The 16,430-nt window shown below is 39.9% G+C and overlaps 1 protein-coding gene across 6 annotated transcripts in view; it reads left to right on the top strand.

Moving 5' to 3' along the window:
- XPO6 (exportin 6) overlaps nucleotides 1–16,430 on the top strand; it is a 102,168-nt gene that overhangs the window by 15,486 nt on the left and 70,252 nt on the right. For all 6 annotated transcript variants that reach the window (XM_025415675.3, XM_025415674.3, XM_049110919.1 and 3 more), the window contains exon 2: nucleotides 14,934–15,024. In XM_025415675.3, coding sequence (XP_025271460.1) covers nucleotides 14,934–15,024 — 91 coding nt within the window. The remainder of the gene's footprint in view (nucleotides 1–14,933; nucleotides 15,025–16,430) is intronic.

The following is a 16,430-nucleotide window of genomic DNA, read 5'->3' on the forward strand; positions in this document are numbered from 1 at the left end:
TGGTGATTGAATTAGGTGCTGATGTTATCATAGAGTCTTCTCTGCCACCTCTTGATTTTGCCTAGTTATTTTTTTCCCTGATGGTAGTATTTTGAACTCTGTAGCCTACTGTGATAAAGTAGACAAGAGCTTACTGTCCTCTGATTCAGCCTCTTGGCTTTTGTTTCCTTCTAGTCTTTTTTCCTGTTTACCTTTTAAATATGGCTGAGATCACACTGTAAATGCACTTTTTTCCTTCTTTTTCCATGTAACATTATAGTATAAGTGGCTTTCCAAATGTTCAAATACTTCATAAATATATGCAGTGGCTGTGTAATATTGCATTGGATAGATTCTTGGGCAGTTAGATTGTTCCATTTTTTTTTGCCATTGTAAATAATGTGATTAATGTTTTTGCAAAGAGCTTTTTCTGTATTTCAGAAAATTGCCTTAGGCTAGATTCCCAGAAGGACCCAAGGGTATGAAGATTTTTAATAAACCTTTTATTTTAAAATAGTTTTATTTTTTTTTATTTCTTAAATTTTTATTTATTTATGATAGTCACACAGAGAGAGAGAGAGAGGCAGAGACATAGGCAGAGGGAGAAGCAGGCTCCATGCACCAGGAGCCCGACGTGGGATTCGATCCCGGGTCTCCAGGATCGTGCCCTGGGCCAAAGGCAGGCGCCAAACCGCTGCGCCACCCAGGGATCCCTTAAAATAGTTTTAGATTTACTATGAACGTTTTTAAGGTGTGTCATCAGATATTTTCCAGAAAGTTTACACCAGTTTACTTTTCCCATCAGCATTGGGTAGTCTTAAGAAAATTGTTGCAAATTTCATAGGTTAAAAAAATAGGGCAGCCCCAGTTGGGCCCAGGGGTTTGGCGCTGCCTTAAGCCCAGGGTATGATCCTGGAGATCCGGGATCAAGTCCCTCATCAGGCTCCCTGCATGGAGCCTGCTTCTTCCTCTGCCTGTGTCTCTGCCTCTCTCTCTCTCGCTCTCTGTGTCTGTCATGAATAAATAAATAAAATCTTAAAAAAAAAAAAAAGCTTCATTGTTCCATAATATCTTTTTGTGCGGGGTGTAGGAAAAGTTATCACCAACTTAGATTTTATTTTTATCTGTTTTTTGGATTTTTGTTTGTTTTTGCTACCTATATCCTTCCCTATTTTTCTCTATAGGATTTATAGGTCACATTTGTAGGTTTATTTTTATGTTTATTTACTATTTACTTAAGCATTCTTTATATTTAATGTATTAGAAATGATGCCTTAACATATTTTCCCCCACAAAATAAACATAAAATTTACCATTTTTACTTTTAAAGATTTTATTTATTCATGAGAGAATGAATTACTATTTATTTAAAATTTACCATTTAAAAAATGTACAGTTCAGGGACTCCTGAGTGGCTCATCAGTTGAGCATCTGCCTTCAGCTTGAGGCATGATCCTGGGGTCCTGGGATTGAGTTCCACATCAGGCTCCCTGCAGGGAACCTGCTTCTCCCTCTGCCTATGTCTCTGCCTCTCTCTCCACATCTCTCATGAATAAATAAAATCTTTTTTTTTTTTTTTTTTAAGTACAGTTCAGTAACATTAAAATATGTACATTCACGATGTTGCATCTGTGTCCTCATTCCTAGCTTGGCGTTCGTTCAGGGGATTGTCACCTGTACCCCAGGTGGGAGCAGTATTGGAGCACATTCTTCTGAGCCCTGTCTTCCCCTTCTCATTTTTTCTTTCTCACAGGAAGGACGTATCTCCTGATTTATTTATGATGGGTGTTGGGGAGAGCCCACCACCATTGGCCCACATTTCAGGTGTGAGGTCACTGGCAGAACGATGCCTAGCTTTGTCCTTGGACTTCTCTCACCTGCTTATCTTCAAGAGAAGCTTGTTTCCTGCTGTACCTTCCTATTGTTATTAGGCCTGGCTGGTCAGTTCAGGATGGGAATGAGGAGGCATTGCGGCTTTGCCAGTCGTGAAGAGGACAGTGCACTTTGATCTGCACTTGATTGCTTGAGCCTATGTAGCAATTGGATAGAACCTGGAAGGGAGTAAGGAAGTGATTATGCTCCTTCAAATCCCAGCAGTCTGTAATACAGTCTGGAGGTTTTTTTGCCAAAACGAAATGTTATTTTAACTGATATTTAAAATGCCAGTGCTGTCGACATAATTGAGGATGAAGGTGTCATGGGTTTTACAAGACTTGCTCTTAAACAGTTGCAGGTAGTAAGACAGCTGACATGAAACCCTTTATGTGTGAGCTGTAGTGTTGATTGGGATTTTAGATTTGCAGTATGCGTTTATAGTGCTCTATCAACTTCATACTCATTCATTCCCTGCAAGGTAATGCCAGCTCACTCATCATCCTTAAAGCCCTAGAACTCTGTGTCCTTTAAGGGGGAGCTGTCGCTGAGGACTCTGCTTGGCCCTCCTCAGGGCCTTCACTTCACCAATAGCTGGTTGATTTTGGCAAGATACTCTCTCTGAGCTTCATTTTTGTCCTCTGTAAAAGGAGGTTGGGCTTGCTCTTCTCTGGGGATTGTATTTCTCTCTTAAAAAAAAAAAAAAAAAAAGAGTTTGTAGTTCTGTTTTAGGATTTCTTGATAGCATGCCTTGTGTTAATGTGCCCGGTATCTCTTGCATTTAATTGACTAGGCACGCAGATATAAATATTCATCCTCCTGGGAGAAGTACCTGGGAAAATGCAGCAGATGGAATTGTGAAGAGAGAGCCTATTTTGGGCTCTATTACTCAGTTATATCTTAGACAGTTTCTTGCAGAATAACTATTCTTATCATTTGCTTTTTTTGGCTGTGTAATTAAAGCTTTCCACTATAATATAAATAAATAAGCATATCACTTATATGTATTTTAGCTGCTAGTGGGATATGCTTGCTGCCCAACCAGCAGATGCAAAATTTTTAACGCTTAGGTTATGTACTCTCCTTTTTCAAAAACTGTGTGATCGTAAACCTGGCATCTAAGAACTATCAGTTTCTCTTGCCTGTTGTATCCTTGTCTCACTTTCTCTTTCCTCTTTGCTCAGCTGGCTTGGAGCAGTGAGGAGCAAAGTGGGAGGGTACTAATCCAACAGAATTTTTTTTTTTAAAGATTTTATTTATTTATTCATGGTAGACATAGAGAGAGAATGAGAGAGAGAGAGGCAGAGACACAACACAGGCAGAGGGAGAAGCAGGCTGCATGCCAGGAGCCCGATGCGGGACTCGATCCTGGGATTCCAGGATCTCACCCTGGGTCAAGGCAGGCGCCGAACCGCTGAGCCACCCAGGGATCCCCCTCCCACAGAAGTTTTAAAAAACTTTTATTTGGAAATAATTTCAAGCTGACAGAAAGATTGCAAGGAATGAATAGTACGAAGGACACTCATACCTTTACCCAGACTCCACTATTGTTAACATTTTGCCCTATTTGCCTTATTATTTTCACCTTTTCTCTATATACACATGCACATACATATATAAACGTTTGCACACACATTTCTTTTTCTGAACTGTTGGAGAAGAAGTTGCCTACGTCATGGCCCAATGACTCTATGTAGTGTATTTTCTATCAGGGATATTCTCTTACAAAGCAGTTATCAACATCAGATAATGTAACATTGATTCAGGACTTTTATCTGATGTACCATCTGTATTTCAGTTTTGTCCTTTGGCCTAATTATGCCCCTTATAGCATTTTTCCTCCCTTCAGCACAGGATCTACCCTTAGAATCAAGTGTAGTATTTATTTGTCATAACTCCTTAATCTTCTGTAGATTTGTTTTACATTTTTGAAACTAGTGTTCCTGTCCAGTGGTAGCTAACTGGTTCTTCTGTTTTTATATATTGGCCAGTATAGTACATGGATAGGTTTTCCCAGCATAAAACATACTGTCCTCTGTGTACAAGATGTTTCCTCTAATTGGTCCCTGGGGGGACAGAAAATGCTGCATCGTTATCACCATCACAGTGGGACCAGTTGGGCTTTTTGGCCTAGATGCTTGGCAGTTATCCTTCTTCTACCTCCTAGTCCTCAGCAGTAAACAGACCCCTTTTGTTCTTAGAAGAGATGGAGAATCAACGAAACCCAAGAAATTCTGTGCAAACCCAAGAAAACTGGGAAGTACTTTTTGCCATCGGTCAACGCAATGGTTGTTTTAGACTAAAGCAGAAAAGTGCTTTTTAATGATTAGAATTATGTTCAGATGTGGCTAAAGTACATGTTTTTTTTTTTTGTTGTTGTTGTTAAAGTGCATGTTTTAATCAGATATTAATCTGATCATCATGCATCAGTATCTGCATGATGATACTGTACTAAGCTATATCCATAATTACTCTCAAAGGGGAAATATTTTCAGGGTTAAGCTGTAGGCAAGACAACAAGCAGCCCTTCTGAAGTGAATGCATAACTTCAATAGTTAGTTCCAGACATGCGTTCATGGAATCATGGTAAGTGCAAATCTTCCCTGGCCTTCCTTTCCCAGAACATGGCGTGTCTCCGTTTCTTTCCTATAGTAGAAAACGTTTTTTCCTGTAGCTTCTGTACATAATTTTTGGAGTTAATTAACTTCACTGTACATCTGTAACTCTAGATTACCCCTCTGTTTAGACTTGCCTCTACCTCTTTGTCACGGGCAGGCTAAGGGACACCTGGACACTGGCATGGATGCACTGGAATCCGGATACTTGGTTTGCTGCTCTCTAGCTGTCTGCATGTGAGCAAGACACCCAGCACCCTGGGTTTCAGTGCCTGCCTTTCTGAGTGCTGGACTTCCAAGGTCCAACTAGTTTCAACACTGTTTTTAGAGAAGTAAAGTGAGATTTCTACTTAATCCTGATGTGTGGTTTTGATTCGTTTTTCTTTTCTTTTCTTTTCTTTTCTTTTCTTTTCTTTTCTTTTCTTTTCTCTTTTCTTTTTTTCTTTTCTTTTTTTTCTTTTCTTTTTTTTCTTTTCTTTTTTTTCTTTTCTTTTCTTTTCTTTTCTTTTCTTTTCTTTTCTTTTCTTTTCTTTTCTTCTTTTCTTTCAGGATAGTATCTACCATTTGAGAGAGCAGAGACAGAAAAGTGGGAGAAGACCTGTGAATGTTGCCTTACTCACTGGGGCTTCCTCTACAGTCTTTCCTGCTTTCTAGAGTTTTGACCTGAGTGACTTCAGAGGGGCCAGAGAGATGTCACATTGATCCCCATCATGCCTTCTTTTAAGCTTTATATTCATGTTTGTACTCAGGCCTGAAGGCCAGACCTGAAGGCCAGACCTGAAGGCCAGAGGGACTTCTTTGCTTATCTGTTTTCTTTGCCATGAAGAGAGTAGGGAAGAAAGAGTGTTTTTTAGAGTGTTTGAACACCCACAATAATTGTGGTAGCTTCCCAGTAAGTTTATATGAGATTGAGTATCTTTACTAATAGCATCTATTGTAACACTTCAGGTATGCTTTGCATACTTTTCAGCTTGGTCAGCAGCTAGTACAGAATCACTTTTCTCAGAAACCTTTATATACAGGCAAATGGAATAATATTGTTCTGGATATACCACAGGATGTTTGAATGGGACTCTGGGATGCTGGTCCTCATTTTTTTTTAGCTTTGGTGTCAGGGATCCCATGAACCTAAATACAGGAGGCTTATGTGATTTACCTCTGTGTAGGATATACAAAATGTGGCTTCTGGAAAAGGTGCCAGAAAGCTTGAGAAAAGCTTCCTTAAAAAAGTCATTAAAAAAAAAAAAAAAAAGTCATTTTTTCCCCCAGCGTTGATTTTGTTGAAAGGTTATGCTTTCTGTTTTTATTTGTTTATTATTATTATTTTTCTTTTCTTTTTTTTTTTTTTTAATTTTATTTATTTATTTATGATAGTCACAGAGAGAGAGAGAGAGAGAGGCAGAGACACAGGCAGAGGGAGAAGCAGGCTCCATGCACCGGGAGCCCGACGTGGGATTCGATCCCGGGTCTCCAGGATCGCGCCCTGGGCCAAAGGCAGGCGCCAAACCGCTGCGCCACCCAGGGATCCCTATTATTATTATTTTTAAAAGTAGACTCCATGCCCAGCATGGAGCCCAATGTGGGGCTTGAACTCAAGACCCTGAGATCAAGACCTGAGCTGAAATCAAGAGTCAGATGCTTAACTAACTGGGCCACCCAGGCACCCTACAGGTTATTTTTTAGAGGGGGTGTTTTAGAGGCAGTTAGATAAAACATTACAAATTTTAGTCAGAGTTTGAGAAATCTGTCATGTAGGTGCCTTAAGGAATAAAGCACCATTTTATCCACCTTCAGTCTCAGTGTTTTTTTTCTTTTTAAAGATTTACTTACTTACTTACTTACTTACTTACTTACTTACTTACTTATTATTTATTTATTTATTTATTTATTTATTTATTTATTTATTTATTTATGAATGCTAGAGAGAGGCAGAGACACAGGAGGGAGAAGCAGGCTCCATGCCGGGAGCCCGACGTGACACTCGATCCTGGGACTCCAGGTTCGCGCCCTGGGCCAAAGGCAGGTGCTAAACCGCTGAGCCACCCAAGGATCCCCTATTTTTTAAGATAAATTGTTAGCAGTCTTCTATTTAAAAAAAAAAAAAAGAAAGAAAGAAAAGGTTTATTGAGTGCTTGTGAGCAAAGGTCATTGTGGTCAGAGGCCATAAAGGGGGAAATTTAAATAGATGTATCTTAAATTTGGAGAGATTACCAGTATTCCTGAGAAACTAAAAATGATACTGTCTTCTTGTTCCTTTTTCTCTCCTAAATTCAGACTAAAATATCTTATGTACTGGTCCATGCTGGGTGTGGCAGAAAAATACAGATGTGGTAGAAAATAGCAGAATCTCTTTCCAGACATTTTATGTTCTGGTAGGGAGAGAGGCCCATTACTGAAGAAGTGTTAACAGTTATAGATCGGGGTTTTGGCCCTTACTTTATTCCTGGCAGTGTGTTCACTGTGTGCTTTAAAACAGATTATTTAACCCTTAGGATGATCCCATGCATTGGATTCTTTTATCCCCAGATGGGCACAAAAGGGAAAAAAGTGACATTAAATAACTAGGCTGAGGTTGAGGTACATTTGGATTCAAACCCAAGGAACCCAAGCCCAGAGCCTGTGGTGTTTCATCGTGCCATGTTGAGCTGACCAGAGGAGAGGGCCACGGGCAAAACTATGGTACTGATTACATGACAAGAGACACGAGATACAAAGAAGGGAGCCATGCTGTAAACTTGGGTTTTGTGAGAAATTTCATGAAGGTAAAACTATGATTGCAGATCTAGGAGCAAATGCAGGATGGGAATAGACATGTGCTTAGGAGGCCACGAGTATTCAGACTAGAGCAATGGCTTCTTGTGAGTGGTGGTCAATCAGGCATGCTTTCCTTCTCCTTTCATCCTAGTAAACTTCTCTACCTTCTTCAGAACCCAAAGTGTATTATCTCCTCTGTGAAGTTTTCCCTCTCAGACAGAGTTAGTTCCCTTTTGGCTCCTGAAGCCATTTATACATGTGTCACTACTAGATGATGTAAACCATCATATTCTTTTTTGTTATAGGCTCTCCCCATTTCTCCCCCAGGCTACCTTCAGTTCCTTGAAGTCAGGGGCAGTCTTACTCATCATCATTATATCTCAGGGGCCTAATGCAGTATCATTACTTAGTGAGCATTGAACTTGTTTGTTTAATGAATGGCGGAGTTTCTCAGTCCAGATTCAGAGACCCTTTAAAGCTAGAGTTAGAATAACTGGGGCAGAGAAACAATATTTAGAAGAATTTATCTGGTGATGAAGTATAGATTGGATTAGCATTGGGAAAGCTGACATCAAGGTGACCAGGTTAAGAGAAATTATTAACCTAGGCTGGAGGGGATTAGGGCCTGGTAGAAGTAGTGAGGGAAAAGGTACAATTCTGGAAGCCAATGTAAAGCAGGAGCCAGCCAGCCTGATGACTTTAGTTGTGGGCATAGAAGATATAAGGAAGAGTCCAAGAAGATTTCAGATTCTGTGATCCTTCCCCTTTTAGGTTTTTCTTGTCATTCATTAGGTGATTATGGGTGTTGGTTGACTTCGTTGTTCCTTAATAAATGAGTCAATAGTAGATAGGTCTCTGAACTCCTGAACTGTGAGCAGTACGATAAAAGGAGCAGATAAAGTCAAAGCAGGCACAGCTGAAAGCTCCTCCACTTCACAGATTTTTACTCTTTTGGAACAGAAAACTTTGGTTTATTTTAGATACACAGCTCTCTGAGAGTATCTTCTGAACCAGGTTTATTTTCTCTTCTTACCTCAAGGTTTTAATTTGCTGCTGAGGTAAGCCAGCGAACTCTTGGGGAAGCATACATAGGCTTTTGGGATTGTAATCCTTTGTGTTGTTACCCTAACAGCCCTAACAGAAAAAAACATAGGTGATTGCTTCTAGCAGTTCAGGAGTCTCCCACTCAGATGTGACCTGCAGGCCCCCAATTCCTCTCAGTAGTTGTGTTAATGTAAGGAAAAAAACACAGCTTCTAAATTCAGTATCTGAAATACCAACCTGAATGCTAAAGATAAGTAGGACGTTAGTTTTTTAAATAATGTATGTGCATTTACAGAAAAGTACGCAAATCGTAAATGTAAAGATTCTCCTTGTTTGCCTAACACTCAGATCAAGAAAATAGAATGTTACCAACATTTCAGACTCTCTTTTCCCTAAAGATAGCCATTATTGCGATTATAACGCACCGCAGGTTCATTGTGCTTGTTTTTAAAATTAACATATAGTGAATAATGAAGAATGTGTTTTGGCAACTTTTACTCAACGTTGTGTTTGTGAGATTCATCTATGTTGTTGCATGTAGCAATATTTATTCATTCTTGTTGTCTTATAATATCTCCTGATGAATAAACCAGAATTGATCCATCCCACTGGTGATGGTCATTTGAGTTCTTTTGACTTTTTTGAATATTATGAATGATGGTACTGTGGAAATTTATGTACTTTTTTTTTTTGGTACACTTGTACAAATTTCTGTTGGGAGTTATCAAGGAATAGAATTGCAGGATCATAAGGTATGCATTGTTCAGCTGCCACTGGTTTTCTTTTTAAAAATTATTTTGTTTTAAATTCCAGTAGAGTTAGCATACAGTGTACATACATATATTAGTTTCACGTGTACAATTTAGTGACTCAACACTTCTACACATCACCCTGTGTTCATCATGAAAGGTGCACTCCTTAGTCTCTGTTGCCTATTTTACTCCTCCCCTCATCAACTTTCCCTCTGGTAACCATCAATTTATTCTCTGTAATTAAGAATCTGTTTCTTGTTTTTTTTTTTTTTTTTTCCTGTTTGCTTATTTTTGTTTGCTTGTTTCTTAATTCCACATATGAGTGAAATCATATGGTATTTGTCTTTCCCTGACCAGCTTATTTCACTTAGCATAATACTCTCTAGCTTTATCCATGTTGTTGCAAATGGCAAGATTTCATTCTTTTTTATGGCTAAATAATATTCCATTGTGTATATAGGCCACAACTTCTTTATCCATTCATCTATCGATGGATTTTTGGGCTGTTTCTATAATTTGGCTATAGTAAATAATGCTGCTATAAACATAGGGGTGCACGTATCCCTTCGAATCAGTGTTTTTGTATTTTTTTGTATATACCCAGTAGTGTGATTACTGGACATAGGGTAGTCCTATTTTTAACTTTTTTTTTTAAATTTTTTTATTTATTTATGATAGTCACAGAGAGAGAGAGAGAGGCGCAGAGACATAGGCAGAGGGAGAAGCAGGCTCCATGCACCGGGAGCCTGATGTGGGATTCGATCCCGGGTCTCCAGGATCGCGCCCTGGGCCAAAGGCAGGCGCCAAACCGCTGCGCCACCCAGGGATCCCTATTTTTAACTTTTTGAAGAACCTCCATACTGTTTTCCACAGCAGGTGCACCAGTTTGCAGTCCCACCAGCAGTGCATGAAGGTTCCATTTTCTCCACATCCTCACCAACCCCTGTTGTTCTTGTGTTGGTGTTAGCCATTCTGACAGATGTGAGGTGATATCTCATTGTAATTTTGATTTGCATTTCCCTAATGATGAGTGAGATGAGCATCTTTTCATGTGTCTGTTGGCCATTTGGATGTCTTTTTTGGAGAAATGTCTGTTCATGTCTTCTGCCATTTTCATTAGATTGTTTGCTTTTTGAGTGTTGAGTTGTATCAGTTCTTTATATATTGTGGATACTAACCCTTTATCACGTGTCATTTGCATATGTCTTCTCCCATTCAGCCAAATAGTTTTCTAAAATGATCATACCAGTGCACACTCCCACCAGCAGCACTATATGCATATTCCAGTTGCTCAACATCCTTACCAATACTTGCTATGATCTTTTTAATTTTAGCCATTTTGGTGATGCGTAGCACTGTCATGTTTTTAATTTGCATTTTCCTAAACTGATGGGGTTGAACACTTATTTTCTTGTATAGGCTTTTTGAATACCTTACGATGAATTTTTTCCCTGTCAAAAACATGGAGTCATTTGTTTTTCCTTATTGATTATACTCTAAGCCCTCTGTTAGTTATCTGTGTTGGAAATACCTTTCCCCATTTTGTGGCTTTCTTTTGCACTCTCTTTGTTGTGCAAGAAACGAAGAGAGGTTGCACTCTCTTCATTTGGTGAACGTTCTGATTTATCTTTTCCTTTATGTTTAGTACTTTTAGGTGTCTTTAAGAAATTTTCCCTACCCCAAGTTCATGAAGATAGTCTATATTATCTTGTAGAAGCTTTATTGTTTTACCTCTCATATTTTATATCTGCAGTCCACCTGGAATTTTTTTGTGTGACTGTGCCTTTTTTTTTTTTAATTAAAAAAAAATTTATTCATGAGACACATAGAGAGGCAGAGACATAGGCAGAGGGAGAAGCAGGCTCCATGCAGGGAGCCTGACGTGGGACTCGATCCTGGGTCTCCAGGATTATGCCCTGGGCTGAAGGCGGCAGGCACCAAACCGCTGAGCCACTCAGGCTGCCCCTTTACTTTGTTTTAATTTAATCTTATCTTTCCTTTTTTCTTCCTGTTCTAGATCTTAACTCCTAAGCACAAGTTGAGAAGCAGTTGGGGGGTATTTGAATCCTGAGTGTGCTTTATAAATTAGTGCATTGCTTGAATAATCTTTGGGATTTGGGGCCTTCTCTTCCTACCACATGACATGACACTTGGTTTTTGTTTGATGTTCTTTGTCCCTTTATTGCTGGAAAGTGTAGTCTGCATTTATTATTACTCTTCTTACTTGCCTTTAATTCCTAAACCCATGGCAATCTGGATTTTGGCTTCACCACCTGCTTGAAACATGTGGCAGAGGTTCTGGTAGCCTTCTTGCCGGTTGAAGTGACTTCTCCGATATCCTTTGACCGTTTGCAGGTCTTGAGTCTATCCTTTATGTTTTTTTTTTTTTTTTTTTTTTTATCCTTTATGTTTTTAACATCTCTGTTCTAATTGTATGAATTGACAAGGCCTCAGCCTCCTTTTTATCTCCTGTAAACTTACATAATTTCAATTCTGAAATCCAGTTGGAAAAGCCTCACATATAGATATGTTTGGACAAAGCACAGAAAGCCTGAGGATGTGAATCTCCAGTTTCAAAGTTGGCCCAACCACTTCTATTTTTTGTTGTTATTTTTGGTCTGTTTTCATTTGGTATTTCAGACTGAATGCAAATGATAGCAGCCATAACTATGAATTAGATAATTCTTTAGAGTTTACGTAGCAGCTTTACAGGGGTCACCGTGAGGTAGGTATTAGTACTGCAGTTATAGAAGTGATTGAAAATGCAAGCAACATGCTGTTTGTTCTTGTTGGGAAACACCTGGTGATGCAACTAGATTAGGTTTTTAGTTTTTGATGTAACCATCATTTGATGGAGAGCATTCAATCTGTGATCCTTGTGGATATTTTTATCTTTTTGCTTTTCTGCTGGAATGCTTTGGTTGGAGCAGGGGAGAGATGGATGGGACTGGGAATGGAGTTAAAATTGCATTCTTTGGAGAGATTGTCCTGAACTTGCCCCAGTAGCATTTAATGCATGGCTGGTAATTGTCAGGTTCACAAACTTCTGCCTCAAAAACCAGTACAAAATAGACCTTGACGGTTGATTGCCTGAATGTGATTAGTTCAGGTGTTTTCTAGGATCATCATTCTGAAATGATTCACTACAAGAAAAAGTTGTGGGGTAGGTGGGATTTGAAGATGTGTCCTTAGTTTTCAGGGACCCATTTTGGATCCAGAACTACTGATTTATTTTAATAGCTGACTTAAGTGCAACAAATCTCTTAATTTATGTTAATTTTAACTTTAAACTTTTTTGCCAGTAACTTGAGATTTTTCTTTGATTCTTTCAGATCTTCCCAGAAGCTTTATATTTTAAAAAGATTTTATTTATTTATTTTAGAGAGTGAGAACGTGCACGAGTGCATGAACAGGAGGAGGAGCAGAGGGAGAGGGTGAGGGACAAGCAGACTGTGCTTATTAGCACAGAGTTCAATACAGATTCAATCCCACAACGCTGAGATCATGACCTGAGCTGAAATCAAGAGTTGGAATTTGACTGAGGCCCTTCAGGTGCCCTGAAACTTTTTTTAAAAACACCAAATCCTTTTTTCTTTTTTAAAAATTTTTATTTATTCATGAGTGAGACAGAGAGGTAGAGACATAGGCAGAGGGAGAAGCAGGCTCCCCATGGGACTCGATCCCTGAGATCACGACCTGAAGGCAGATGCTCAACCACTGAGCAACCCAGGCATCCTGCAAATCCTTTTTTCAAATGAAATGGGTGTACCAGGTTGATTTATGAAACAGACCAAAGCATTCTTTTATTTATATCGATTCATTTTCAGAATTTGAATTTTCAGCATTTTCCTAGAAAGTGAGAACAGTGAGGATGTTCTCATCAATGCAAAAACCTGAAACAGGTTAAAAAAGTTCACAGGTTTGTTTTAGCCTGACATTCCAGTTATTTTTCCATTTGAAAACAAAAATGTGTAGTTTTTTGTTTTGTTTTGTTTTTTGTTTTTTAAAGATTTTATTTATTTATTGAGACAGAGAGAGAGAGAGGCAGAGACACAGGCAGAGGGAGAAGCAGGCTCCACGCAGGGAGCCCGACATGGGACCCGATCCCGGATCTCCAGGATCATACCCCGGGCTGCAGGCGGCACCAAACCGCTGCGCCACCGGGGCTGCCCTTGTTTTGTTTTTAAGTAGGCTCCATGCCCAGTGTGGGGCTTGAACTCACAACTCTGAGATCAAGAGTTATGCGCTCTCTCAACTGAGCCAGCCAGGTGCCCTAAAATGTGTAGTTTTTAATAAAACAGCTTAAGTTCCGATCCAAGGATATTTTTCAGTTGAACTGATGCGTTGGTTTGAGAAAAGTAAGATTAGAGGGCTGATCTTGATCATAAATAGAAAATTCAGACAACTCTCAAATGCCAAAGCTATTATACAGTAATTCATCGATCAGCGTGTCATTGTGAGTTGTCATGGCACAGCTGTTCATATATGACCGTGGCATGGAAGAGACAGCTGTACCTGACACTGCTTGAGCGGAGGAGCCCCTGTGTGCTCTGCAGTTGTTTGCATGTGTTGGTTGATGTAGGCGGGCTGGTGTAAGCCTGCCTCATCCTCTATAATTAATACCAGTCCTAAGAGACTTCATCCACAGAGATATCCCAGGTTCCTCAGTGTCTTCAAAAGTCAGTTGTCAAGTGGAGGTTCTGGTAAATATTACAGTTTGATACATACATTTGAGTGTGGTCTTGTTTTAAAGTACAGTTTTCACAGTCTGACCTCACTGGGGGCAATGGAGAGGGTATGGAGAAGGGAGGATGAGGATGGTGAGGAGACCCGAATAAAGAGATAATTAAGAAATCAGAACTTCTCTTGATTATCTCTGGGTAGATAACACCAGTGAGGATTCAGAAATGGTCTAGGAATGCTCACCTTTCTGCAGACGGATGAGTGAAGGAGTGTGGATTCCGGACTCCTTGCTTCAAATGATCCCTCCTACTAGTGTCCGAGAAGAGTCGTAGATTTGGGGCTCTACATGGAAGAGCGAGGAGATGGGCATTGGGGTCGAGAGCCCCTCTCCTCATTTGCCACCCGAGCAGCTCTGCTGAGAGTCCAGCGGGCTGTGGTTCTGTGGCTAGGATGTGTTCATGTTGAGTTCCTGCTCCACTTGGCTCTCAGCTGCCTTGACCTTTGTCTCTGCTGGTGGCTCATGCCAGACGGAGAGTTGTCAGAACAGGTGACTCCTGACATGCCTTCAGAAACCCCCAGGATCTAGGCAGCAGTTTAACTGCAGTTCTGAATCAAGAGATAGCTGATTATTTAGACTTGGGGCAAGTGTAATATCGACAGGAAGTCTATAGGGAGCCCTCACCTTCTCCCTGAGTCTCTTCACTTTGCCTGTTTAGTCAGGACCAGGGGCTATTAATTTGTCTTTTTTTTATTTTTATTTTAAGATTTTATTTATTTAATCATGAGAGACAGAGAGGGAGAGGCAGACATAGGCAGAGGGAGAAGTAGGCCCCCTGCAGGAAGCCCGATGCAGGACTCAATCCTAGGACCCCGGGATCATGACCTGAGCTGAAGGCAGATGCTCAACCACTGAGCCACCCGGGCATCCCTGTTAATTTGCTTTTAATATGTTTCCGGAATTAAATTTTGAGGTATTTGTTCCCTTTTCCTTAGCATAAATAATTGAAAATTGGTTGCACAGTAATATGGATTTATAGAGTATACTCAAAATTTGGGTTCTGAGCCAGCTGGGAAATTCCCTTCAGTTTTTCTGAATCCCATGCATTTGAAGAATGTTGAACCAAGATGTTTGAGGAAGTAAATTACCATTGCTGTTGAATGTGACCTGGAGGGAAGTGAGGAAAGTAGCACTGATACAGTTACTGATTTTTTTTCTTTCAAATTCTTTTGTTAGGCATCTGAAGAAGCCTCCCTCAGGGCATTGGAAAGTCTGATGACAGAATTTTTCCACGATTGTACAACCAATGAAAGAAAACGTGAGATAGGTAAGTGTTGAGTTGTCAAGAGTCACTTAAAATGAAAAGGCCCTAGTGAGGAGGAAGGAGTTTATTGCCTGGGCTGGTCAAGCCTGCTTGTTTCCCTTGGAATTCTTGCTTTTTTTGCTCTTGTTTTGCTGGTCGGTGGCATCTGCGAAATCTAGCTGTGTAAGGGCTATATACAGTCCATGGGCCCACTATAATCCGTAGCGATGGATTTTCTTTCCTTTGGCTAAGTGTGGAAAACCCTTCCTTCTGCTTTGTTCCTAATTTCAGGATTGTTGAACTTATATAAGAGAAACCTGAGACTATTAACTTAAAACTCACAAAAGTGTCAAAATGATGTAGTTTTGGTGTGTGGAAGTCTAATCCAAACCTTATCTAGTGTCCAAAGGTCCTTTAACTGGTATTCCTTTTGGGGGCTTCTTGCTGCTTTTTTCTTATCTCTACTATTGTCTGTCCCATTCTGTAAGTTTAATGAATAAAGGCTTCAAACAACAGAGAGATATAGATAAAATTACCTTAGGTCTTCTGGGAACCGTTAGCACCTTCTAGAACATCCTTTTGAATTTCATGTTTATTTACATGAACAATTCATTAAAGCATACTGTAAACTAGAATGTGTATTCAAGTGTCAGAGCTCTGCCTCGGAGACATGCTGCACTGGTCCTAGAGTAATCTTTTTTCTCTCTGTCCTCACTTAACCCCTGAATTTGAAAACAAAAAATGTTTTCTTCTCTATCCCAACCTAAAGGCTTTTCCCCTTGGATGTCTGGCTGCTCTCTACTGACCTTACGTTCATTGCTTTCACCTCTGGCGAGGCCTTTTTTCTGTCTCTAGGACTCTGGAGGCCCATCTCTCTGCCCCACTTGGCTTCTCTAAGTCTTTTGGCCAGTTGACTGTTGGGGCTGATTTCTTCCTTTGGTCTAAAACTTGGCTGGAGTCTCCAGACTTCCAGGTGGCCAGTAGACCTTTGGCTGTAGCTCATTTTCTCTTGGCATCTCTTGCATCAGCTCCTGGTAGATGTGAATTTCTTACTTTTTTTTTTTTTTTAATTTTTAAACTTGGTGGTCTCTTTTAGGCCTGCCCTATACATGCCTGTCTTTTCTGAGGGAGTATACTATAGAGAACTAGAACATTTATAACGGGATCGCTGACAGAAGCTGCACCCAATAGATAATCAGGCATTTGGTGTAGAAAATCCACTCTGCTTGCTTCCCTAGATTCTCTTACTACTCAGTTGAGCTAACTGTTCTACGTCCAGAGTCATCTTGTTAGGTTTATGCTACCAAAGTTCTTTATACTTACAGTAAAAATATCACTGGTGATTTTTACCAAAGCAAGTGAAGGATCTGTCCTTTACATCAGTCTGCTATATCCCAACACTGATATCTTAAAGTCCTATTTTTAGCTTA

Source organism: Canis lupus, chromosome 6, assembly GCF_003254725.2.
Source record: "Canis lupus dingo isolate Sandy chromosome 6, ASM325472v2, whole genome shotgun sequence".
Lineage (NCBI taxonomy): Eukaryota > Metazoa > Chordata > Mammalia > Carnivora > Canidae > Canis > Canis lupus.